This window comes from Gallinula chloropus (assembly GCF_964237585.1).
Source record: "Gallinula chloropus genome assembly, chromosome: 26".
NCBI classification, from domain to species: domain Eukaryota; kingdom Metazoa; phylum Chordata; class Aves; order Gruiformes; family Rallidae; genus Gallinula; species Gallinula chloropus.
The window spans coordinates 3,182,830-3,208,648 of record NC_140111.1 but is presented as its reverse complement, the minus strand read 5'-3'; the positions used below and the strand labels follow the sequence as shown (position 1 = coordinate 3,208,648).

At 49.6% G+C, this 25,819-nt stretch overlaps 1 protein-coding gene across 1 annotated transcript in view; it reads left to right on the top strand.

The window, feature by feature from the left end:
* LOC311201067 (uncharacterized protein) overlaps nucleotides 1-25,819 on the top strand; it is a gene marked incomplete at both ends in the record, with an annotated part of 39,299 nt that overhangs the window by 3,844 nt on the left and 9,636 nt on the right. The window contains 18 exons of the mRNA XM_084275373.1: nucleotides 5,801-6,338; nucleotides 7,170-7,252; nucleotides 7,785-7,941; nucleotides 8,327-8,488; nucleotides 8,907-9,032; nucleotides 9,157-9,383; nucleotides 12,145-12,211; nucleotides 12,297-12,429; nucleotides 13,826-13,895; nucleotides 17,232-17,249; nucleotides 17,593-18,220; nucleotides 18,409-18,491; nucleotides 19,010-19,166; nucleotides 19,565-19,726; nucleotides 20,053-20,178; nucleotides 20,383-20,606; nucleotides 21,163-21,428; nucleotides 21,908-22,009. Coding sequence (XP_084131499.1) covers nucleotides 5,801-6,338; nucleotides 7,170-7,252; nucleotides 7,785-7,941; nucleotides 8,327-8,488; nucleotides 8,907-9,032; nucleotides 9,157-9,383; nucleotides 12,145-12,211; nucleotides 12,297-12,429; nucleotides 13,826-13,895; nucleotides 17,232-17,249; nucleotides 17,593-18,220; nucleotides 18,409-18,491; nucleotides 19,010-19,166; nucleotides 19,565-19,726; nucleotides 20,053-20,178; nucleotides 20,383-20,606; nucleotides 21,163-21,428; nucleotides 21,908-22,009 — 3,329 coding nt within the window. The remainder of the gene's footprint in view (nucleotides 1-5,800; nucleotides 6,339-7,169; nucleotides 7,253-7,784; nucleotides 7,942-8,326; nucleotides 8,489-8,906; nucleotides 9,033-9,156; nucleotides 9,384-12,144; nucleotides 12,212-12,296; nucleotides 12,430-13,825; nucleotides 13,896-17,231; nucleotides 17,250-17,592; nucleotides 18,221-18,408; nucleotides 18,492-19,009; nucleotides 19,167-19,564; nucleotides 19,727-20,052; nucleotides 20,179-20,382; nucleotides 20,607-21,162; nucleotides 21,429-21,907; nucleotides 22,010-25,819) is intronic.

The following is a 25,819-nucleotide window of genomic DNA, read 5'->3' as shown; positions in this document are numbered from 1 at the left end:
AGGCTTTTCTAATACAAGAAGGACAGGCAGCAACAAAGCTCCTTCCCACGAAGCTCAGAGGTGCTATTTCAAAGTTTTATTGTGAGACTACTGGGAGGTACATGATGGGAGGCCACCCAGGAGCGGCTGCAGTGCGTGTGTTCTGGCAGCAATAGCTGTGACTCTGCTGGGAAGCATGAGAACTGCAAAATGGGAGAGGGGCAAGGGGAAGAGAAAGGAGGACAGAGTCAGCAGGCAGGGAAGCCACAGAGAGCATGGAAAAAGGACTGACAGGACATCTGGGACAAAGGAAAGAGTAGGGAAAAAGTGCCTGGAAATGAGGGGGGGGAAAGCAGGAATCATGGGGAGATGGCAGAAGGCTGCCAGGGGTATTCCAGGGGAAACCTCCAGCCGAACTGACGAAGAAGGAAAGAAATAAAGAAATATGGTGACAGCTGGTCCAGAATGAGTGTGAGCAGGGGCACTGCTCTGGTGAGGGCCTGATGAGGTGCCCTCAGCCAGATTTCTGCTGGTGCAATGTCTGCAGCATCCACTGTTTTATGATGGAAGGGGCAGAGCTACACCCCACCTGCCGGGCTGGCCGGCAGCGAGCGGCCTCTCCCCGAAGGGACAGGATTTACCTGAACTGGCTTGTGACACGATCACACACACAGAACAGCAGTGTGGGAAAGGTTCTGGTTTTGCTGCAAACAAAGTTAACGTTTCCTTTGATCTCTCCAGTGCCTTGCAGAAGGATTTGTGATTAAGCAGAGAAATGAGAATATCCAACAAGAGAACCCTGAAGCAGAGCCATGGATAAAGAGAGAAGCTTTGCTGTATGCCTGTGCAAAGAGCCAGGAGCGTGCTCTTCTGTGTTACTCAGCAGTGCTCAGGGCTGGGCAGAGCGTTGGGCCACATTCCGCTTTGTTTTGCTCTTTGCTTTTCCCGTCTGTATTTCCGCGTGTGCCCAACCACCACCACTACTGCTGGAGGTTCCCGGCAGTACGATCACTCCTGTACCTGCTGCCAAAGGTTGCTCTAATAAAACTTCGCTTCTGCCTGATGCAATCAAGAAACTTGTGTCTGGAAACCGAGTTCCTTTAGAAAATCAGGTGCTGATCCACGCACAAGGGTCACCTACACTGGTCAGGATCACATCCCACTGGGAACAGAGCCACTTGGGCAGTGGGAGCTGGAGAAGGACCTCGCTGATGGTGCAGGTCTTCTCCCCCTCCTCCCTGTCCAAGCCTGCAGCAGACCTGTCCCGTTCCCAATGACATCCCCCATGGCCTCTATGAAGAGCCAATTTGGGCAGGTGTCTGTGTTTCCACAGAGTGCTGTGCTTAGGAAAAAAAACCTGAGGAAAGTTTTGTAGGTCAGTGATGGAACATCTGGAAACAGATTGCCTCAGCCCCAGGCTTGTCTGACACATCTGGGCTGTGCCCTCTCATCCTTCATGGTCCTGGCTGGGACTGTGATTAGGTTGAAGAGAAAATCTTGGTCCCTACAATTCCATTTCTGCTGACAAGGCTTGTGTTCTGACCTGTCCCTTTGGTTTATAGGCACCACAGGGAACAGATCTGGAGCCAAAAGGTTTATTTCTTCTCTATTTTCACACAGGGACAAAGTCATTTACCAGTCATCCTCCTAGTTCAGAGGATCAGCCTGAGCATCAGGAACTGCTGAAAGATCAGCCCCGTGTTAGACACACGTTCACTGGAGAGGGTGGGATGGGAGCTGAAACAGTGCAGCTCAACAGAGAATACAATGGGGGAAAAGCCAGCCAGGGCCTTTGGATACAGAGAGCCATTGTTTAACCCTCACAGGCAAGGCAGAGACCCCCCTCCTGTGGGCCTCGGGCAGCAGCCGTGTGGCTCATGCTGAGTCGGTGGGGACTGGTGTGGCAGCGTGTGTGAGTCCTGACACTGACCTGCCCAGAGAAGCCAGGCAGCAGTGTGGTAAGTCAGGGCCTGGAGCACTTCTGGTGGGTGCAGCATGGGAACCAGCCACGGTGAGCATGCAGAGTCATTCTGCGTTTGGGGAATTGGCAGTTAAAAGTCATTATGAGCTGGAGGGTGTTTTGAGGATTAAATGGGCTGTTGGTCCAGAAAAACAGGCAGCGATGGGTTTTATACGTCCACTCCACCCCCCAGGTTCACAGCTAAAAGAGCAGCACTGGCTGGATCTGCTCTTACTCCTGGCACGCTGCGCAGTGGCTGCTACACAGTCAGGTTCACTCATGAGACCACCTGGCAGAGCAAAATTCCTGGTTATTCCTTTGCCATCAAAAGCTGGAGGTTATGGAGCAGCCAGCCAGGGCGAGGAGGAGACAGAGTATAATGACAAGACCATTTCAGCACCATCTGTACAGCGTGGTGTATGGTGTGGCACACTGTCCTAGTGCAAGTCCCAGGAACAGGTTTAACACAACCTGAAACCTCCCTGGAAAGCAGCATCTCCAAAGCCCATAGTGTCTGGAGAAGCTCAGTCACGTATCAGGGTGCAGGGGAAAGGTCCCCTTGTCCTCTTGGGTTTTCTTCAGACCACAGAGAAACTCTCTTACTTGTATTTCTTTATTTCCTCTACCAAACCCTAAACTAAACAGTATCCAGGGACTAGAGCACAGTAAGAAAATGCAGCACTGGAACTCAGCAACAGTGACTCACAAGGGTGGCTTACAGGTAGAAGTTTGGAAACCAAGACTCTGAAGATCAGTTCCAGCCCCACAGAAAGTCCCAGACTTGACGCAGGAATCTCTCAGTGGATGTGTAAGGCCAGTGCTTCAGAGGAGATCAAGAAAGATACTTATCATGGTTCCACTGCCCTATTTCCATCAGCTGGACTCTGTGTGTATCCCCCTGGTTCCCAGAGCTCTGGCTGAGAAGGTGGAAAGCAAATCTTCCCTTCTCCTGCCGTGATCACTGCAAAGACAGTCAGAAAAGTCACTGCTGCCCTTCCTGGCCTCAGTCCTTCCCAATCTACAAGTGTTCATGCTCTCATTTCTACAAATATAAAGACACTGTACTGATGTTCTCCCAGTTTCCAGTCTTCTGGACACTCCAGGCTACCTACAACACATGAAAGCTTTCTGCTTGCTTCTAGGAGCCCCAGCTGTTTCCCACCAGGTCTGGGCTGGTTTCCTTCTCTGCGAACTGCTACTGACATCTAGCTGCTCCACCTGATTCCCTGTGTTCCTATCAAAGGCCTTCCAACCCTTCCCACCCTTCCCACCAGGTCCAGCAAGCGCAGAGTAGGCACTTTCACAAAGGAGCTGTCCTAAATTCCTGAGACGTGAAAGAGACCTAATGACATGGCCAGAAGGACTCTGATGATCCAGGCTTTATGAATATGCCTCTGGAAAGCCCCCAGGGGCACAGAGAGTCAGCTCTGAAGACACTGTGATGTTGTTTGTGGACCTACAAGTTGGGATGCGTCTGGAAAGCATGAGAAGGTAGCTTGTGATAAACAGCTCCCCAGAAGAAACCACCCTGGAAACAACCCATGTATTAAAGAGCTGCAAATAATGGAGCTGCAAACCTTGGGCTGGAAACTACATTTCCATGAGATTTCCATATTTGTATGTGCTAATGAGACAGACCCAGGAAGCTTTTGAGTTCAAATAACTGAATGAAGATAGCAAGGGAAGCTTAATTTGTTTTTTCAAGGTTTTCAGAACAATGATTTCATTTTATCTGAGCTCACCCAGGGCACCCGTTTCCTGAGGACCAGAGGGAAGAACAACCAGAAGAGCACGAGTGCAAGGGCAGGAGATAGAGGGGGTCAAATGGCTAAAGCTGTGGGCTGACAGTGGATGAGGGTACCTCAGAGGAGCAGGAGCCATCGCCTCTGCTCCCTGTGGTGTAGACACGCTCCACTCCCAGAGGGGAGTCAGCTGCTCCGTGCTGCTGCCCGCGTTATTCGATGTGCTCGAACGATAACTGGAACAGGGAAGGAATGTGTGCTAGCTCAGGGAAGATGCTTGCTGCAGACAGCTCTTGGGAAACATCTGAGGAATCACAGGCAGGACAGCAAGCTTTGAGCTGTGCAATATTACATCAGTTTCGGTTCATTCTTGCCACCACACCCTGACTCCAATTACGTTCTCCGGTGCTAGTAATGAAATCCAGGTATTCCTTCCCATACACAACAACTCTCCTGGGGCTTCTACCTGCCCTGAGCTTTGCTCCTGTGTGCTTAGGGATGGAGTGGAGCAGGGCTTGGGAAGGGCAGGCTGACATTCAGCACTGGGTCTGACAGAGGAGGTTCAGCTGCAGGCTCTGCCGGAGGTGTGCCCCTTGTCTTTGAGCAAACCCCTTTGAGCCAGTCTCTCCACACCTCTGTCTCCAGCCTGCTGGAGATAATGCAGGAATGCTGCCGGCTTTGTGCTGGATAAGTAACATCCAGGGATAAAGAGATAAGGGGAGGTGCTTTCCAACAGAAGTAAGAAGAACAAGGGCAATAAAATGATGGGCAAATCCATGAGCACTGGGATACTCTGCTCCTTTCACTAGGGTGGATTATTTACTTGCCATGAAGAGTTATTCCCATCTACAGTCCTCACACAGAGTGAGGATTTGAGCAAGAGTTTGAGCTCACTTGTTCCCTGGTGAAGCAGGCTTGGAGAATTTCTTGCCATGAAGGGTTAGTTTCAGAGCTGTGGGACACCTGCCTCTTGCTCAATGGTCAGCAGAAACAGGTTGTCCCAGAGAGGAGGCCACTGCTCTTGCACCTTAGCAAAACATCTCATGGAAAGAGCTTAGCCTGAATTTTCATGTCAGAAGAGTGAAAGGATTCTTACTTTTTAATTTCTCTGCCTAGTTAAGATCAGGAGACATGAGGGATGGAGATGAGTCTTTAGTTTGTACTTAACCCATCTTCTCCAAGCCAGTGCAGAACTGCGTCGGGCAGCGACTGCTCCACCAGCTCCATCAGCACCTCTGTCTCCCAGCAGTCCCAAAGCTCTGGCTGGCACAGGGCTCATACTGAGGGAGACAATGCCCACAGGATGTTTCCACTCCCCTTCACCGCTTCACACCACCCACCCTTCCCCAGCCACAACCACTCTCCTTAGTGATGAAAGCTGCAGAAATGCTTTTCAGTGAACACCAGGAAAAGTTTCAAGTGCTTTTACCTGACTTCACACTCTCCACAAAAAGACAGCAATGCTTTGTGAATTACTGGAGAGCCACGAAGGACCTTTCATCCATTAAGAGATCACTCCAGATCACTCCACAGTCTCACTTGTCTTGCAGTAGAGTGTTCTGGAGTTGTCACTTTGCCAGTGGAGAGACTCAGAGGTTAATCTCTGCGTCTCTGATCTCTCCACAAAGTTCTTGCATCACTCCTCATACATCATTCGAGAGTCAAACTTCGTATTTATTCTTTCTTTTTCATCTCACAGATTCCAACATCAGCACCTTGCATGAAAACTGCTTGTTCAACTCAAAATAAAATGAAAATAAATTAATGAGAGATAAAGAGCTCTTTGATGCAATAACCTTTAATGATTTCTTCCTGGTATATAATTTAGGACAGTGTTTTTCCTGGCTTAATGTTGTAAAGTTTGCATCATAAACAAAAAGCTGATGATTCATAAAACATTATTGCTAATGTATTTTTGAAATTAGCAAGAGACATGTAAAGTATCTTCCTTGTCTACCGGGATTCTTGAAAGGAAACTTCCCTTTGAGAAATTATTCTTGGCACCAATGGCTAGAGTAGCCAGCCTTATGGGAAGAAGAAACAGTGGTGACACCCACTGTGGAAGGTATAAATAGAGTTTCGCAGCAACGGACACCTCGCAGTCTGATTTAATATCAAGCTGTGCATCTTGCTTTGGGCTTCTGCTTGCATTTCCAACTGCTGTCGCCATGAGTTGCAACATTAAGGAGACTATTACTGTGTCTAGCAAAGGCAGGAGCAGTGGTGGCAGCTGTATCATTGGTGGTGGTGGTGGAGCACGGATTTCTTCCTTTGGGATAGGCAGTGGCAGAGGTTTTTCTGGAAGGAGTTACTGCGGTGGAGTGAATTATGGAGGGGGACTGAGTGTTGGTAGCTTGGCTGGTGGGAGCTATGGAGGTGGCAACTGCTATGGCAATGGCCTTGGTTTTGGCCTTGGAGGTGGTGTGGTTGTTGGTGGTCTTGGTGGCGACTGTTTGCTTTCGTCCTGCGATGAGAAGGTCACCATGCAGAACCTCAATGACCGCCTGGCTTCCTATCTGGACAAGGTGAAGTGCTTGGAGAAGGAGAATGCTGAGCTGGAGTGCAGGATCAGGGAGTGGTATGCGACACAGGGCCTCTCCTGTGAGCCCCGGGACTACAGCTGCTATTACAAGGAAATTGAAGATCTTCAAAACCAGGTAATGCCTTTTTTCAGGGGTTCTTCCTCTATTTAAAGCTCATTTCTGAATCTGTGCTAGAACCTACTGCGATTGTTGGAGGTGACTTTGGTGCTGAGAAATGTCTCTGCAATTAAACTTTGTCAAGCTCCCCTGAGCCACAGTTCAGTGTGGGCACATGCTGCAGGGTGATACCAGTGGGATCCTGCTCTTAAAAAGGGAAGGGTACTGTGTTCCACTGTGTTCTGGGTGGGCAATTACAAATAGGACATTAGCCAGTATGAGGAGCAAAGCAAAGAGGGCTCTAGAGCAAGAGCAAAATGTACATAATGAATGAAGCATTATAGATTCTAGGCAAGAAAAGTGGAGTATTTGGAATTGTTTGCTACAGTGGCACAAACAACTTGGTACTGATATGTCCACAGTGAAAGCTCAGGCTGATTTTAAGGCTTAAAGATACTTTCCAACTACCTTCCCTGAAGGTCCTTAAGCTTGAAGCCCAGAATTTGCCAGCTTGAATGTCAGTTGAGATTTAATGTCTTAAAGAAGGCTCCTTAGGTTCAATTTTGTGAAGCACCTTTGGAACTTTCCTTCAGATCTTGAAACTGGGAAGCGCTTCTTGTCTCACAACTCTTTAACTCCCAGGGTCTACAGAGTCAGCCTCTGTTCTTCACTGTGAGATAAGGAGGCAAAGCTGCAACTGCTCTGCTCAAGGAACAAAGTTACTTGATTGAGAAAGTAACAGAAAGAGGAAATTGTGAAGAGTTAACTAGCTAACTGCAGTCTAGATAGACCTATGGAGTAGAACAGCAGAAAGACGTGAGGCATCTCTCGTGCTCTGCTCTTTTCCAGATTGTCTGCGCAACCATTGATAACAACAAGATCATTCTGGACATTGATAACAGCAGGATGGCTGCTGACGACTTCAGAGTGAAGTGAGTGCCGCTCCGTACACGAACCCCTCTGCCTCCTCCCTGCTCCCTCACGTCCTACTTGTGGAGTCTCTAATTAAAGAGGCTCCAGACAAGTCTCACCGCAGCACCGCATTAGGACAGGACGGGTGATGAAAGGCGTTTTGTCTTGGTCACCCATCTCTTAATTAGTACTCTCGGCTAAAGCGTTTGGCAACAGCGTGTGGTGGTGAGGGCTGGGGAGTGACACGGGAGGGGGGTGCTCCTTAGGGGTAGAGTCAGGGCATCTCCGCCACAAACCAGTGCAGACTGGGATCAGCAAACCAGCAAGGCAGCAGAGTACGTGACAGCAAACACACAGTGACTGGGAGCAGGAGAAAACCAGGTGAGGAAGAACAGCTTTCACGTAAGGAAGCGCAGGGCCAAAGCCTGCGGTGCAGAGCACGCGGCTGAGGCCACGCAGCACTGTCTGGGGCAGGCAGCTGGCGAAGGAGACCTGTGCAGAGCCCACAGGAGACGTTACTGGTCCCAACCTCTGCTTCCCTGCACAAACCAGGTATGAGACGGAGCTGGCACTGCGCCAGAGCGTGGAGGCTGACATCAACGGGCTGCGCCAGGTCCTGGACCAGCTGACGCTCTGCAGGTCTGACCTGGAGGCACAGCTGGAGTCACTGCGGGAGGAGCTCTGCTGCCTCAAGAAGAACCACGAGGAGGTAGGCTCCTGCCTTTGCCCACGAGCACCACGGCCCTGACATGAAACTTTGCCTACGCAAACACACTCTCAATGTAAAGACCAACCACTTTCATGCCACAGCCCTGCCCCCAGACGCTTCTGGGGTGCAGACCCATCTGCCTCGTGGGTGGTGCGGGTGCTCAGCGCCAGCACTGGGAGTGCCAGAGGGGGAGAAAGTTGCTGCTGACTCCAGCAGATGAGAAAAACTATTAATTACCCAAGAGATTTCCTGGGGAAAACACATTCACCATGTTCCAGGGTTTTCTCTAGGTTACAGTGGGGGCAGCTCTCACCAGCAGCGCTGCTCTAGAAAGAGCACTGCCTTTAAAATGCTGGCACCCCTCTGATCTGGGTTGTGTTTCCAGGAAATGAACTGTCTGAGGAAACAATCGACTGGAGATGTGAGTGTGGAAGTCAACGCCTGCCCTGGACCAGATCTCAGACAAATCTTGGAGGATCTGAGGTGCCAGTATGAAACACTGATAGCGCGCAACCGCAAGGAAGTTGAGGATTGGTATGAGTGCAAGGTGAGCAACACAAACCTGCTGCCAGCCAGACAGGCACATTTCAGGGCACAGACAATAAGCTGCTTTTCCTTCACAGTGAAGCCCAGAATCAGCACTGGTTAAATCCTGTTTTCCACAGGAGACAGAGGCCTGTCTGACCAGTTTGTTATGTCCCATCTGGAACAGCAGCACTTGCCGCAAGGCCCTGTGGTGTGTTGTTGGTACTGAGATGTTCCACTTTGGGATTAAAGAGATTTAATAGCCAGGAGGTGAATGTGATCTGTAAAAAGAGCAAGCGGCTGAACCTGGCGGTTAACGCCCAGGGAACTCGCCCTGCATATTCTGCTGCTGCCAGCTGCTGCCTGTGCTCTGCTTCTGTAAAAGCAAATCCAATTTACAGAGACATCCCCTGAACAACCTTTATTCTCGGTGATTTCAGATTGAGGAGGTGAATCGGGAGGTTATTACGAGCGGTCAGGAGGTAGAGACGTGCAACAACCAGGTCACCGAACTGAGACGCCAACTGCAAGCCCTGGAAATCGATCTCCAGGCTCAGCTCAGCCAGGTGGGTGGTGTAGGGCTGGGACACGGTTACTGCTGGGTTCCCTGTGAATGGGTGTGAACAGCTCTTCTGGTTTTGCACCAGAAACACCAGGGTGATGCTTACATGAATGTTGCTTGTTTCTCAGAGAAATAACCTGGAATCCTCTCTGGCTGAGACGGAGTGCCAGTACAACACCCTCCTCGGTGAGCTACAGAACCAGATCACGTGCGTGGAGCAGCAATTGGCTGAAATAAGAGCGGAAATAGAGTGCCAGAACCAGGAGTACAAGACCTTATTGGACGTCAAGTGCCGTTTGGAGCAGGAGATTCAGACCTACCGGTGCTTGTTGGAAGGAGGACAGCAGGACCTTATGTACGTAGATCTCTAAGTGAATAAATTAAAATATCAAAGGTCTGTATGACAGACTGGGAACCCATGATTATCTTTAGCCCATAACTTTGATGACAGAGTTATCTCATGAGCTGCTGTGCTGTGATAAGCATTCAAATCTGAACTAAATGTCACACCCTGAGTTCTGCAAAGCAGAGAAACTAAATCTGTTAACTGCTAGTTACAACCTCACAACTACCAGTATTATGTCAGCCTTTGTAACAATCTCTTTTCCATAGCAAGATGCATGAGAACTGTCAAAATAAGAATGAATTACAGCACTCTACATTGTACTTCCAGGCCAAAGGAGGGCACAAATGCCAAGCAACTCTGTAAATGAAAAGGGATGCAATTTAAAATACCCTAACCACAGTGAAAGACACAGATTGAGACTTTGTGCCCTTGTCAGTGTCACAGAAAGTTCTAAAATTCCCTGTTTCCTTCACCCAATGTATCCCACTAGTCACGGCGGAGGAATCGGAGTAGGTACTGGAGGAGGAGTCATTAGGACAAGCCACACCTATACTACAACTACATCTTCCCATTGCCAGCCCCAAGTCGCTCCCTGCAAGACTGGAGATATACAAGGTAAGAGCTGCCTGCCCACAGAACTGTCTTTGCCAGTTGTTCCTGTGTAGCAAGGCCGAGAGACAAGACACTCTCCTAGGACATGGTAGTGGTGTCTTCTCAGAGTGTTACTGTGCTACAGGCATGATCTGTCACCACAGACCCAGGTACAGCATGGAGCTGCTGTGTCACCAAGGACGAGGCTTAAGAAGAGCTCTGGCTGGGGAGTAGCAGGGAGCAGAGGGGGCAGCAGGACTAGAAGGAGACAGCTGGGGAAAAGGGGCGTAAAGAAAGATCTGGAAGTAGAAGTAGAGGTGGCGACAGCCAGAGCTTAGCAAGAGTCTGGAAGGAGTGAAAAGAAGAGCAAATCTGTAGCTCTACAAGTCCAAACTCTCACTAAAACACAATTATTTAGGGGATTTCTGGTGTTTCCTGGGTTGTCTGCCAACTGCTCTTGTTTAACAAAGTGTATTTTTGAAATAAAGACACAACATGGACAAAACATTTGTCATTTGAGGGATTATATCCATTCCAACCCCATAATGCTGCTGTATTTTTCCTCCAGTGACCTGCAGGAGAATTTGTGATTAAGGAGGAACGGACTAGGAGATGACATACAGAGAAACCCACAGACAAAAGAGGGACACTCGATGTTCACTGCGCGCCTCTACGCAGAGGAAGTAGAAGTAACTCAGCGACGCTTTGCCATGTATCTCAAGGGGCCTTCTGAGGGCCACCTGCTTCTCTGTTCTGCTGCTTCTGTAATGCTGTAATCTCTAGAAGTTACTTGAGTTAGTCAGGATCACTCATGTACCTGCTGGTGAGAAAGATTTCCTAATAAAACTTTGCTTCTGCCTGATGCAATCAAGAAACTTGTGTCTGGAAATTGAATTCCTTTAGAAAATCCAGGAGCAAACCACAACCCCAACCAGGCTCCCAGCCTCTGCAGTGGCCCCAGCCAGGAAAGCTGGGAACTGGTGCACAAGGGTCACCTACACTGGTCAGGATCACGTTCCACTGGGACAGAGCTGCTTGGGCAGTGGGAGCTGGAGAATGGCCTCACATTCAAATTTTATGCAGATCACAGAATCACAAGGTTGGAAAAGACCTTCAAAGATCATCAAGTCCAACCAATCCCATCCTAAGCTAAACCATATCCCTAAGTACCTCATCTACCCTTTTTTTGAACACACCCAGGGGCAGGGACTCAACCCCCTCCCTGGGCAGCCTGTTCCAGGCCCTGACAACTCTGCCAGGGAAGAATTGTTTTCTAATGTCCAATCTAAAGCTGCCCTGGCACAGCTTGAGACCATTTCCCCTTGTCCTACCACCTGACACCTGGCTGAAAAGACCATCGCCCACCTCTCTACAACCTCCCTTCAGGTTGTGGTGGTCTCCCCTTATCTTGGACCTGCTTTTCCCTTGAGACAGGAGAGAGATGGTGGGACACTGCCCCAGGTTGCCCAGAGAGGTGGGGGAGGCCCCATCCCTGGAGACACCCAAGGTCAGGGTGGATGGGGCTCTGAGCAACCTGCTTTACTGGAGATGTCCCTGCTCACTGCGGGGTGGGACTGGGTGGCCTCGGAAGGTCCCTTCCCACCCATCAGCCTGTGGTTCTGTGGTTCTGTGACCCACAGCCGTGCAGAGACACCCACAGGCTGGGAAAAGCAGAAGCCCTTTATGTAGCCTGTGTAACGCGGCCCAAACACCTAAACACACGTACGGTGTTCCCGAGTCCTTCGCTGGGAAACCCAAACCTCCTCGGAGCAGGACACCCGGCGCGTCTCCCCGCATCCCCCTCCCGCGGGACTCCCCCTCCCGCTGCGCGGCCGGGGCAGCGCGTCCCGGGAGGCGGCAGCGGAGCGCGGCCGGGAGCAGCCAAGCAGCGAGGCTGCCCCCTGGCGGCCGGACGGCGTGGAGCAGGTGTCGCGGAGTGGGGAGCGCGGGGCAGCCGGGGCCCGGCCCGCAGCGCCCCGGGGCGGCTCCTGGGGGGGTGGGGGTGGGTAGGGGGGCACGGGCAGAGCCCCCCGGCACCGGGAGGAAGAGCCCCCGCCTCTGCCGCTCGCCAGCCCGCTCCGCCCCGCTCTCCTTGCTGCCGCCGCTCGCTCCCGGCTAAGGGTCTCTGAGGATTTCCAAGGGTTTCGGGCGAAGCAGCGGATTTCCTTCCCCTTCCCAGCTGCCGCCGGCACCGGCGTTTCCATCTCCCCGCCACGCCCGGGGCGCCTCTGAACACCTTCATCCCGGTTCGGTTCGGGCAGCGTGCGCTGGCTGCGAGCAGGGGGCAGAGCCCGCCGTGCGTCCAGCCCCTACCGCTCCGTCTGCTTCCAGATAAAGCTTCAGGGGAGCCGGGATAACAACTGTCGCTACACGCAAACGCTGCCTGTGCCAAGGAACAAGGAAACGGGAAAGTGTCCGGTGGCCACGGGCCAGCCGGGCTGCTCTGCACCTTCCAGATCCCTCCGTAAGGTGTCACCTTCTTAACTGCCGGATCCAAACCCAAGGCGGCCCTGCCAGGCTCCTGCTCCCGAGCGCCTGGTGTGGCTTGGTCCCCCCCTGTCCCTGTTCCACCTGCCCAAGGGGGTTAGCAGAGCCTTACCCTGTACAGAGACCGAGCTCACACACGCTGCTTCAAGTGGGACTGACATTTGGCGACGAGGCTGGGAGATGCAGAGATGTCTGGCTAAGGCTATGTGTGGCTAGATGGGAACTGCATTGAGGACCAAAGGATGTAATTAAACTCATATTCTATACAAATGCAGCGATACAGAATGCAGAGCAGTTCCCGGACAGCCCTCTAACCGCAGGGGGATGAAGTTACTGCACTGCAGCAGGGTGGGGAAGCGTTCCCTCCCGTGCCCATGGTGCCGGGATGTGGACACGGGATATTTGGGGATGCGGCAGGAGAGGGACATCCCAGCCTGCTCTCTAGAGGGCACTCGGTTCTCACCCAGCATGCAGAAGGATGCCCAAGGCAGAGGCTGGGCAAACCCAGCTCCAATTGCTTGGCTAATTCCACAGAAATACTCAGCTGAAGAGATGAAGTCATGTCTGCGGTATGTGCTGGGGAGCACAGAACAGGCTCTCCGCCCAGACATCTGCCCCATATGTAGGGGTCCTGTCTGCAGTGAGGTCGATGTGACCTGATTCCAGTGTGTGACTGTTGCAGGAGATGCCCAGGTTCCTCCCTGGCTCCCTGGAGCCCCTCGCTGCCTTCCCTGGCGAGCGCACCGCGTGCAGGCCAGGCCGAAACCTGCTGCGCCCATTTGCTAATCCCTGTTTGTGTTCTGTGGGTGGCACTGGGATATTTCACATCCCAACGTTAGGCAGCAGCACAGTGGAACCCAGGCTCTCCACAGGGGTCGTTCCAACAGCCTTTTGCTGACAAAGGTCTTGCAGTGAAGCAGCATTTGCCGAGACCCCAAAGATTCAGGTGTGCAAGGGGCTGTTTAGACCCCAAATGAAGAAGTTCTTGACCAAAGGGCTTGTGCTGTAGAAGTCTCTTGGAGCTCTGACTCACCTAATTACTGTTCCTATCACAATCACCATCGCTCCAATGGGTGGTGGATCTTTTGAAGGTGCCCTTTAATGTTTCATCACTACTGGTCCCTGCAATAACGAATGAGTAACAGATCGAGTATAACACATGCGAGAATAGGTTCTTTCCTAAAGGAGGGATGTTTGCTGATGGGATACTGCTGGCTGCCCTTGCATGGAGGGTAGCAGATACCTCCCAGTGCTGCAGCAGGGTGGTGGGCTGTGTTCAGACCATCAGACACGAGGATACATTCCAGGGATGTTCTGGGTGACCACATCTCTCGGGTGTGGGCAGATGACACGACTTACACCCTGTCTTGCAGAAAAGACCAGGAGAGGCAGGACGTGTCTCACTTCCAAACAGATAAAAACCTTCACTAGGAAAAAGCCTGGGTATGTTTTGGCTGGCAGGGAATGATCGTGTGCAGATGGTTTGCACAGAATCTCACTGCTCTGTTTGAGTAGTGTGGCCATAGTGTATTTAGGAAGAAAGAAACAGAGGGGACAACACACCCTGTGCACTGTTCCAGTAAGCGATGAAGAATGTATTTGTGATGGGCACCAGGGGTTTGTGACAGTAAGAAACCCCCTCATCGTTTGGATTTCAGTGCAGAGAACACTGTGATAGCACCACAATGGAGGGAGAGCAAGAACAACGTTCATAATCTGACAGTCGTACTGCAGGGACTGGGTTTCTTCTTAACGATGGAGAAATATTGTTCTATGGGATTATCTGGTGTTAATAAAATTGCTTGATGATTATATAATGGAGGTTAGTTTATCATGTGTAATTATGGGAGTGAATCACATTCCCCAGGTCGATCTGCCACAGTTTTTCTTTGTGGAGCATCATACGGACACTGAATTTTCCTGAGAAGACCCGAGCAGAGGTAGGAAGGATGGGAGCAGGATGTCCACCACAGAGGCACCAAGAAGGGCAGGGACCAGCCTCACAAACCTGCTGGGCACCTTCCATAGTTTCTCCCCAACTCATCAGTCCAAACATGAGCTCAGAAGAGGGGGTGCTGTGGAAGCTGGCGGTGCTCAGCTCACACACCCGTCACCATGCCATCACAGAGGTCACTTCAGCCTCACCCCTTTTCTGCTGCCACCCCCAAAGGAAAAAGACTTCATTGTCCCCCAGCCTCTGTGTTCAGCCAACATGTGTCTGCATTGTAACTCTGCCACTGAAGTGTGTGCCCACGCTGGGTGAGCCTTTCAGGCTTAAATAGTCCCTCACCCTCTTCGGGGCAGGAGCTCCTATGAGTTTCATCACAGGAAGGGCAGAGGCCTCATTGCAAACCGCAATGGTGCCATCCGCCCCCAAGGCATCTTCCTCCTCCTTCTCCTCCACCTCCTGTCTCAGCACTGACCCACAGCACAGCAGTCCTTACACAAGGGCAGGTTTTCTGTTGAGCTCTCAGCTTTGGGGTACACTGTGACCCTGTGTTCTCTCCTTTAGTTACGCCCAGTGCAAAAGCCCCCAGATATCTGATTCCAAACCAGTCCCGTTTTCAATCCCACCTTGCAGTCCAGTTCACGCTTTTTATGGCAGTGTGAGAGGTGCAGATGATCACAGCTTCTCTGGAGAAGCCTCTCAGAGGTGTCTCAAGCAGAAATGAACCCAAAGAGCTTTGTAATGCCATAACCAACAGATCTGAGACAGGCGCAGAGCCTGTAAGAGATGGTCACTGGTAAGAAGTGAGGACTCCTACCTGGCCAGGCTGCTCAGCCCTTCCCAAAGCGCAGCCACAGCTGAAGGAACTGAAGTTTTCTCAGCTTTATTCATCTGCCTGTGGCTGAGAACTGCCCTCAGACTAGCTAGAAGATGTGTCAGTGCCTGTTTCCAGTAAGCCTGCTGAGGCAGGCTAGTAGAAGAAAGCGGATTCAGGTGCTCAGCTGGTTATTGGGATGATATGGAGTCATAAGGCATCATGGAGTGATGCCCATATCGGAGCCTGGGCAATGCCCGTGCTGCTCCTCATGCTCTGCTCAGTGCATCACAGGGTGCAACAGCAAGGGGCACACCAGCTTAGAGCTGTGATGTGTTTGTGGAACAGCTCCTCCATGCTGCAATAAGCAGCAGCAGCCCGTGATTTCCTGACATGCCACTGTCCCATGTCCCAGGTGCTGCACACGAGCATCCTCACTGATGCTCGACCTATCCAAACCCATCCTTTTACTGAATGGACACAAAGCTTAGTCAACCTGGAAGGAATGACCCACAGAAAAGATGTAACAAAGATCTTTCCAGAAAAAAACAGACTGATACAGAAATGTTCCCTTTGTTCTTATTACCTGGGTCTCAGCCACTGGAAGGCAGCAGTCAGACAAAACGGAACCTGATAGTTTCATGAGCCAAAGGAGCTGTTAGTATGGAAAAGTTTGTGCATTTGAGTAGAGAAGGATTTCTCAGTGGAACACACCACAATTATGGCTCAGACTGCACCAAGTCTTTGTAGTAAACATTTATACTCCTACAAGCCCGAGGTGGCCTTGCTGCCTTGGATGTTTCAGAAATGAAGTCTATCAGAAGATGAAACTCCAGGTGTGTCCTCCCATGTGGGCGAGGGTGTGCTGGGAGGGGTGTTTATAGGAAGATGTTTCCACAAACACTTGCTATCAGCCATAACAAACAAACCTCTGAATTAGCAACAACTAACATCACACAGGCAGAGTGAGAGGGGAATAATATCCCAAACCAAGACAGGAGGCTCCCACACGGAGCTGAGCCCACGAAGGAGGAGAGCTCACAGGCTGCACTGCTAAAGATCACCTGCTGGGGAGTGGGGTGGGAAGGGAATTTCAAATGTTTGAGGCTCAGGGTGCTGTCAGAGCTCAGGAGGTGGATGCTCAGCTGGACTGATGGATGGATGCTGCCATGGATCTGAGCAAGGGTTAGTCTTGAAAGAAGATGATGTAAGACAGCAAACATTGCCTACTTTGGTCATGCTCTGCTCAAGAATAGGAAACAAAACTGAAGGGAAAATGCTGCTTTGATGTGCAGCTCATTGACCCAATCCCAAAGCCAGGAACTCAACCTTTCTCCTCCGAGTCTGTTTGTGGTTGTGCTGTGGAAGGAAATCATCCCAACTGGAATTCTGAAATCCCTTTCAGAGGGAGAACTTTGCCTCTCCTCTTCACAGACTTGTCAAGAGGGACCAGCCCAGAGCCAGGAGACCTTCTCAGGTCTGTTGACCACCCTGTACCTGCCCTTGGGCCGAGCACACGAAGAGTTATTCCCTGTCATGACCTGTCACACTCCCTTCCTTCCTTCCATCCTCCCTTCCTTCCCTTACAGCCTTACGCAGAGCTGTTTTCCAGGCCCTGTCATACATTTTTTCATAATTAAATTGTTATTTATTATATTGTGGAACATAATTGAAGATGCATGTTTGGAGTCAATTGCTGACACGTGTGGTATTTGCCAATGTTCACTAAGATTTTATGAGGAGTTACAAGGATGTCAGAGTGTGGTTCAGTGCACCTACAAAATACATCCCGCAGTGTGATTTCAAAAGGGATGAAGCAATAAAGGGCTAAAAATAAGCAGCAACAGCATCATCAGAAACCAGAACCTACTAAAATACCACTTTAGAATAAAAAACCCAGCTGGGATTCCTTGACAAGCATCTGAAAGGGGAAAGATCAGGAGGAATGACCATGGCAAAAGGGAGATAGCAGCATTCCCTATGGTCCCATATTATGGACCTTTATTGTTGTGCTCAGGAACGGGAACAGGATGAGGTGAGTGGGATGAATTTAATTCAGATGACAGACAGTGGACTAGATCACAGAAAAGATCTACCTAATTCAGAGCCACCCAACAGAAATTACATGTTTTGTACTAATAAACAAACGGTCACCAAGACTGTGAGTGTGGGTTAAGCTTCCTGACACTGTCAAACATTTCCCTTTGGCAAATTACCCTTGGCGTAAAGGCTCCCGCTTGCCAGTGCACATGGGAGGAAGGTGCTCCCCGTGCCGGTGACACCCACTGTCGCAGCTATAAATGCAGGCCAGGCAGGGTGGAAGCTGGAGCTATGATTCCACAACAACTGTAAGACCAGCTTTGAGTTTCAACGCGAAGGATTCCCACCATGAGCTGTGGTTCCAAGCAGACCTCTAAATGCTGCGTGCGAGGGAGCAGCGGTGGCAGTGCTAGCAGCAGTGGAGGGGGCAGTAAGTATTCCTGTGCCTCCTCAAGAAGAATCATCTCCAGGACAAGTGGTGGCGGCAGGTTTTCTGGCAGCAGTTGTGGCGGAGGAAGTTCCAGGAGCTGCTACGGTGTGGGAGCCAGCGGTGGTGGCTACGGGAAGATGAGGCGCAGTAGCTACGGAGGAGGAATGAGCTGTGGTGGTTACGGAGGAGGAATGAGTGGTGGTGGTTATGGAGGGGGAATGGGCTTTGGATCGGGTGGGAGTGGGTTTGGTGGTGGCTATGGAGGAAGCTTTGGTCGAGGTGGTGGTTTCAGTGGTGGCAGCTTTGCCAGCGGTGGCTTTCAGGAAGGGAATATGGGAATTCTCTCCACCGATGAAAAGCTGACGATGCAGAGCCTCAACGAACGCCTGGCCTCCTACCTGCACACGGTCAGAAATTTGGAAAGGGAAAATACTCAGCTTGAGCAATTAATCAGGGAGTGGTACCAGCAGCACGGTCCTACTGGCACAAAGGACTACAGCCACTACTACAGGAAAATTGAAGAACTTCAAAACCAGGTAGGATGTTGTTTCTCAGCAAAGTTAAAGCATTGACAGACTGTTTGTGTTTAAAACATCTGAGGCACCGGTATGTCTCACCTCACCAAGTGAGTTACCATGAGATATTACTTCATATTTCTGCCCCTTGTGCAAACCCAAGAGATTCACAGGGAACATTTTGCTCAGCATATTGTCTTTTCTTCTAGATTGTGACTGCAGCTGTGGAAACCAACAGGGTACTTCTGGACCTGGATAACACCAGGATGACCGCAGAAGACTTCAGGACCAAGTAAATATGTATTTCTGACTCCCTTTCCCCTGCTTTCCTCAACTCAGTTTCATAAATTCTTTCCATAAGCAAATACCAACCCACATAAAGAAACACCAACCCATGCTGGCTCCATGGCAGCACAACTGCAGTAACTGTAACACTTGAGAGGTCTTTGTTATGTCTGTAATGATCTCCAGTGGGGATCCCACCTATGGTTGTGGAGTCCAATCTTACAAAAACTTTATTTTTAAGGAAAGAGAAACTATGATTATCTCTCACTGAAAGTCAGATGAATGAGATAGATGAACCAAAGTTTGTGGTAAGAGGGGACCAAAGAATACATTTTAATATTGGAGTTTAAGTTCTGGCTGCCAATTTAATAATTCTGCTGGTTGAGTGATGCTGTGTGCCATGACATAGGGACACAAAATCAGATGCTGAGATACTGGAATAGATGAACTTACTGTAAGTGAAGTCAGTAGGAGGACTGAGAGCCCAAGACCAGGGCTGACCCTTCTGCACTGTCTTTGGCACAGGTACGAGACGGAATACGGTCTCCGTCAGAACGTGGAGTCTGACATCAACACCTTGCGACCCTTGTTGGATAATCTGACTCTGAGCAGGTCCGACCTGGAAATGCAATTTGAGTCTCTAAGGGAGGAGATGATTGACCTCAAGAATAACCACGAGGAGGTAAGAGCCAGCTCCTTGAAACGCAAACTGGAAAGGGAGAACCCACACAGCATCGTAAATCTGGGGAGGTTACGCAGGTGACAGCCTCTGCTCTAGTGTTTCCTGCTCTCCTGTGTGCAGCAGCTCAGCATGGGGCTGACAGGACAGGTCAGCTTCCTGGACCAGCTGTCCCAGGGCATGCAAGAGACACATCCCTCTCAGCAAGCAAGAGCTGAGAAGCCAAGGCTGAATGATTGCAACAAGAAAAACCCACCCGTATATATATGTAGATGCATAAGTTGTTGAAAGAATCCAGGGTGATTTATGACTTCAGAACAAGTTAATTGTCTTCAAAACTCGTTTGCAAAGTAATTTCATCATTTTTGTTTATTTGCCTTGGGCCTGGGTTTTCTCTGCAGGAAATGAAAGCGCTGCACACACAGTCCAGCGGCGATGTGAACGTGGAGGTGAACGCTGCTCCAGGGGAGGATCTGCTGCAGAAACTCAATGATATGAGACAAGAGTATGAGAACATTATTCAGAGAAACCGTGAAGAGGTTGAAAGGTGGTATGAAAGCAAGGTAAATGGATACAGTCTGAATGTTCACATTGCAAAAGAAAAACAATACCAACGTTATTCATGAGAACTTCCTGTAGATGAAGGAGACTTTAAAGGACAACATCCCTCGCTCTTGGGATGTAATGGTGGAATGCTTTTGATTAAAAGGAAGAAAAACACAAGTGGGCTTGAACTGCAATTGGCAGAGCCCTATCAGCAAGTTGAAGCACCCCATTTTACAAGTTGTCCTGCTTCAACTTGTCTTGCCAGCTGCTTCCATGATAAACTGCCACGCTGGCATCGTTAAGTAAAACTAAATAACTCTGATTCTGTGTATTGATTTTTCAGATGGAGGAAGTGAGTCAACAAGTCCACTCAAGCGGCCAGGAAGTGGAATCAAGCAACCGACAGATCTCTGAGCTGAGACGTGACTATCAGAGCCTGGAAATTGAGCTGCAGTCCCAGATCAGCATGGTAGGTGATGATTGCTTCTGATCCTCTGAGACCCAAAGAACATGTGAGCTGCTGGGATGATGGGAGATCAGCGATAGTTACACTGTTTAATGAAGATGTTTGGCACATCTGACTCCCTGTTCTTATTCTGGGCACAAGAATGATCTAATGCTGCTATGTCAACCTGCCACCCTCCCCTAAATACACCTGTCCCTTCATTCTCAGTTACAGTCCCTGCAATCCAACTTGGAAGACACAGAGCGTCGCTACAACCTGCAGCTGCAGCAGATCCAGGCCATGATCAGCCCCTTGGAGGAGGAGCTGGCCAGCATCCGCTGCGAGATGGAGAGTCAGAACGAAGAGTACAAGATGCTCCTGGGCATCAAGACCCGCCTGGAGCAGGAGATCGCTCAGTACCGGGCGCTGCTGCAGGAAGGGCAGCATATCAGGTACCTACATTCCAGTGAACTTAATGTCATCTCTGCAAAGAGGTGAAGATGAAATAGCAATCTGTGTGTTAGGAATTAGTGGGATTGATTCATCACTGACAGACTTTGGACAATCACAAGAATTCCCAAGGAATCTGATCTTAGCTGGGAGTGCAAAGCTTATTGCTCTGTACTTACAACCAACTAGATGTAAAGATTTAGAAAAGTAGCTAGAACTAGAATATGCCATTCCTTCTGCTCATTACCACCCAGAATTACAGTTACACATGAAAATGAAAGTCAAGCAAGAGTATAATTTCCTATATACTCAAGGTACGTATTTTGAAGACACCTGAAGCCATTCACTATCTTTTTCTTCTGTGCAGATCAATTAATTTGTTCTTAATGAGGATCGTTTAAAACCAGTTGTCTAGAATGTTTCACACAGTAGTGCTTCTTCAGTCACATGAGGAGCTCAGAGGGAGTCTGGGAAGTGGCCTTGACACAGCTGAGAGGATGCTGAGCACTGGTCCTGTTGCTATAAATCTTATGCACACACGTCCCCTTCTCCTTACAGCATCTCACAGGGTGGTGGATCTTCAGGAGGAGGAGGAGGAGGCCATGGAGGAACCATCTGCTCTTCTGGAAGAGGAGGAAGTAGCTGGTCCTCAGGTGGAGGAAGCAGTGGAGGATCCTATGGAAGAACTTCCTCTTACGGAAGTGGAGGAGGAGGAAGTGGAGGTGGAGCCTGTGGTAAAACTTCAGGTGGAGGAGGAGGCACATCCTGCCACCCTCACTCTTCATCTGCCCAGTCCCACTCTGGCAGCTCTTGTGAAAGCCAAGGTAAAAATGGCAATAAAAGAGAACAGCATCCCAGTAACTGGTTTCTTTAAGCAGCAGGAAGGAATGTGACCACTTCCTTCCTGGGGTGGAAATCTGGACAGACTTTTGCTGGTTTTCTCCAGTTTTAAGTCCACTCTGATGTTTGTTCTGACACAGACACAGACCAACGTGGTATCATGTCACGAGTGACTCGAATGAAGGGATGTTATGAAGAGTTGTATCAGAGGATGTGTAGAAAGAGAAAATGAAGGAGAAAAAGGAAAAATAATCCCAAATCCCAAGGATGAGGGAACCAAAGAGGCCAGACAAATGTTAGAAATGTAACTGGTTTTAAGGGGGGGAATGGTTAGAGTGGGGTAAAATGATTGGAGTGCTCCTGACATTTGAAATAGAAAGGGTGTTAACTGCAAAACCCTGAAGTAGCCAAAGATGGGGAGTGCCCAGAAGGTCTGCATGTCTGATTTATGGCTGTGTTCTAGGAGGTCCTGAAAACTTGAAGCTCTGCCTGGAAGGGAATAAAACACTGGAGAGAGGAGCAACAATGGAAGAAGTGTCTGAAGCCATAAAAACAATGAGAATGGGTAAGGCTCCAGTCAGAGATGTCTGACAGCACCCCAGCCAGGTGCCTGAAAGGGCTCACAATGAACAGGAACTTGTCATTTTTAGAAAGAATCTCTTCCACTTCTGATTTAAAAAAAAAAAAAAGAAAAACAGAAAAGATGGAAAATTAATCTGCTTTGAGGCTTTCATTTATTCCTTCTGATCAAGGAAGTAACAGGGATATTAATCTTAGTTAAAAAAGCAGTCTGTCCCAGAAACATCCTTTTCACCTTCACGGTCAGACAGCTGGCCTGAAGCCTTTAGTACTGAAAGTAAGAGCACCCTATGCAGAGTCTCCTGGTGTTGGAAACAAAGTCTGTGAATTCCCAAGGCTTCTGTGTAGTGAGTAAGAGGTTGTGGTAAGACTTGGTGTAGATGAGATCTGGTTTCTAAGAATTAATACACTTTGCAACAGCCTCACGTACCCTGGTGTTTGGTAGGCAAATTAAAATATATTCTGTGCCACCCAACTTCAGGTTTTACAGATTTGTTGTAAATACCCACACACAGCTAAATACAGACTCTAAGTTCACAAGGATTTGATTTATACTGCTACAGTCACTCTAAACTTACTTGGCTGAGAGCAGAATCAGGTCCATGTATTTAATGTGATGAAGCTGCAGATGCACACACATGTACAACTACTGAGTCTGATGCTGTGCCAGCCTTTGCAGAACACTGAACAGACTCCAGCACACTGGGAACTGCACATTCTGGAGTAAGAAAAATACTAAAAATGCTGAATGAAATAACACTTCTGCAAAGAAATTCTTCCTTCCCTTCATCTCTCCACAGGGAGCTTTAGAAAGTCTGAGAACTGATGGGCAAACCCAGCACCTTCCACTGCAGGACCTCAGCACTGGGCCTCTGGACCAAGCAAGAACACAGCAAGCATGTCCGATCACACCCCTACAAAGAGCAAGAGCAAACACTTGCCCAAGTTACTCAGCACTCCAGGAGCTGCTCTGACTCTCTGGAAGGCAAACCTGCTGCTTCCACCTGAATTTCTGTGCCTAATCACTGCTACCTGAGTTAACCTCTACCGTGATTGGTGTTCCTGGGGAGAGGGGAAAAACCCAAAAAAATAAACACTAATAAATCTTTGCTTCTCTCTGGTGCAAGCAGAAAGCCATGTCTGGGAGAGGTTTCCTTTAGAGACATTTGGGTTTGACCCAGGTACAGATACCAAGCCCTACCTGTGGAACACACACAAGTTCACCACGACAATATTCACCATTTAAGACTCCTCTCCTTAGACACAAACAAAGGGAAGCAGGTAGGAGCATCACTGCTGGCAGCTTTTCTCTCCTGAGTTCTGTGCCCAGGAAGGCATCACCCACTGGCGAAGGTTGGGAAACACAGATTGAGTGGGAGACCGTGGGAACAGGGATCCTGAACACCCGGGTTCCAGGCAGATCTGTGCCAGTGATTCAGCATGTTGCCTTACACTGGGTTCCCAGCCATTGGTATTAGCATTGAAAAGAAACAAATACTAAAGAAGAGAGTGTTTTCTGAGCAGTGTCTCCACGGGGGCCTGAGGAACTGGCTATCGCTGTGAAAGGCTACTACTGGCCTGCAACGTGTGTTCAGTATGGAATTGTTAGGGATACCCCCACCGCCCCCCACTGCAAAATCACCCCCTCACAGCGTCGAGTTGTACAGGTCCCTGTAGTGCTGCCTGTCCCCCAATCCTGCCCTGATGGTGCTGCACCTCTTGCAGGCTGTGACAGTTCTTTTCCCACCTCTCAGTTTGGGATACGGAACTAAGACCAGCCCAGGGCAGCAGTCCTGCTTCTCAGGGCTCCCCCAAGAGCTGCCAAGTTAATCTCAGCAGTGTCTCTGCTAAGTCTGTGCTTCCTCCCAGGCCATGGCCTGACCTCAGCACCTAGGGGCTCCTGTGAGGGGGTCAGATACAATTCACTTGGTGGAGCTTGCTGCTCTGCACCTCTGAGGACTGCTGATACCTCACTGCTGATACCTCCTTCTAAACTACCACTTACTTTCAGGATTTTAACTGCCAGTTATCTGAATATCGAGCGTATGCACACTTGCAGAAGGGGTTGCACTGAAACAAGTCCTTGTGAGAGCAAAGCAGAGGGAGCTTGAAGGGTTCAAAGCATGGGAAGGAGAATCTGATCAGGCGGATCAGTACTGCGCCTGAGGAACCGGAGCCACGTTACCGATGTGAAACGCTGCACTGCACTGTGTTGTAGTACCTGATGCTGCTGCTCATTTCCATGCTTACACTCACACTGTATGATCACCCACAGAAATGATATTTCTGAGCAGTTCAGATAAATAGTACAATATTACTATAACAGCCTTGATCGCACTGTCTTCCTCCTTACCTAAGATCTGCACCTTTATAACAAGGTCTTATGATGTAACCAGTCTGCACGTGTAATGCAAAGCAGCTTCACATAATAAAGTTTATTTTCTGCACATTACAGCCTGTGACTAAATACAAACTACCCATAAACTTAAAAAATGCCCATTTAATGATGGCATCAGCGCTCACTGCACACAAAAAGATGTAGATGGTTTCTTGCCATGCCCTGGCAGAAAGTGCCAGTTTAAGGATTCTTTCCTTGCTCCATTTTGTACACACAAAATCTGTGCCTAAGTTATCACTAATACTTGCTTACTGAGAGAACAGGCTTGTGGTAAGAAGAATGAGGTGAAAACCCTTCAGCAGAGGAACAGAGTGAGACCACTGATGCTCCTGCAGCGCAGGGTGCTCAGTGTCAGGTGCCGAAGCTCAGAGTGGGACTCTGGTGATATTTAGAGCAGTGAGGAGAACATCGTGCTTTTCATTTGCATACGTTTTGTTAGGCATTAATCAGCATAATAAGCTTTAATTTTATGAGCACAAAGTGTTGCAATTCGGATACTTATCTGGTATTCCTATTAATGCTCTGAGAAGAAAATTGCAGCATGTGCTGGAACAAGCCCTTCAGAACAGCCTCAGGCAAAAACAAATGTGCACACACGCTCCGTGCGTTTGGCTGCTCCAGCAGCAATTCCTTTGTCCATCTGAAGCCACAGATGGGATTTCAAAATTGCCTGTGCATACACTCTGCTGATCTCCTTTTGTCTAACATTAACTGCTGGCCCTATTAACTGAATGCTATGGGGCTACATTCTGTTCAGGGTCAGGACAGTGAAGGATGCCGTTTCTCTGCTCTCCTGGGGGAGAAGGAGAAACCAGCAGAGCTACTAGTTCCCAAAGCCTGGCTCAGTGGGTATCTCACCACCTTCAGTTATTAGAGTCACTAAATCTTATGTTTTGACTGTCAGGGTCCCTGGGCTGCTTCTGCCCTTGGTCAGAGCAGGCTGAGACTAAGGGCAGCAAGTACCAGCTCCTTCCCAGGGAAGCAGAGACCACACTGGTTGCCCCCGAAGCAAGTGAACCCTCAGCAGAGCTCAGCCCAGCATGGCCTGAGGCAACGCACCTCAGGAAGAGAGGGTTCCTTTGGGGCACACAGCCTGGCAGTGGATTAGTGCCTTTGCAGGCTGGGATTCAAACTGCCACATTCCATCCTGCAGGATGCTGCAGTAATCGAGGCGTTAAGGTGACACAGAGCTGCAGGAGCCCACAGCTTGAGGGGAGATGGGGCCGCTTGTTCCAAAGGGGCTGAGTCAGGCAGCTCCAGGGAGCCAGAGGACCTTGCTCACAGATGTTCTTACCGTGCCCTCCAGATGTTATAGGCACCCTATAACACTGCTCCTTTTGGTTCCAAAAGAATTATTCCAATCAAATTGACTTAAGCCTGTGGGAGACTGGGGTAATC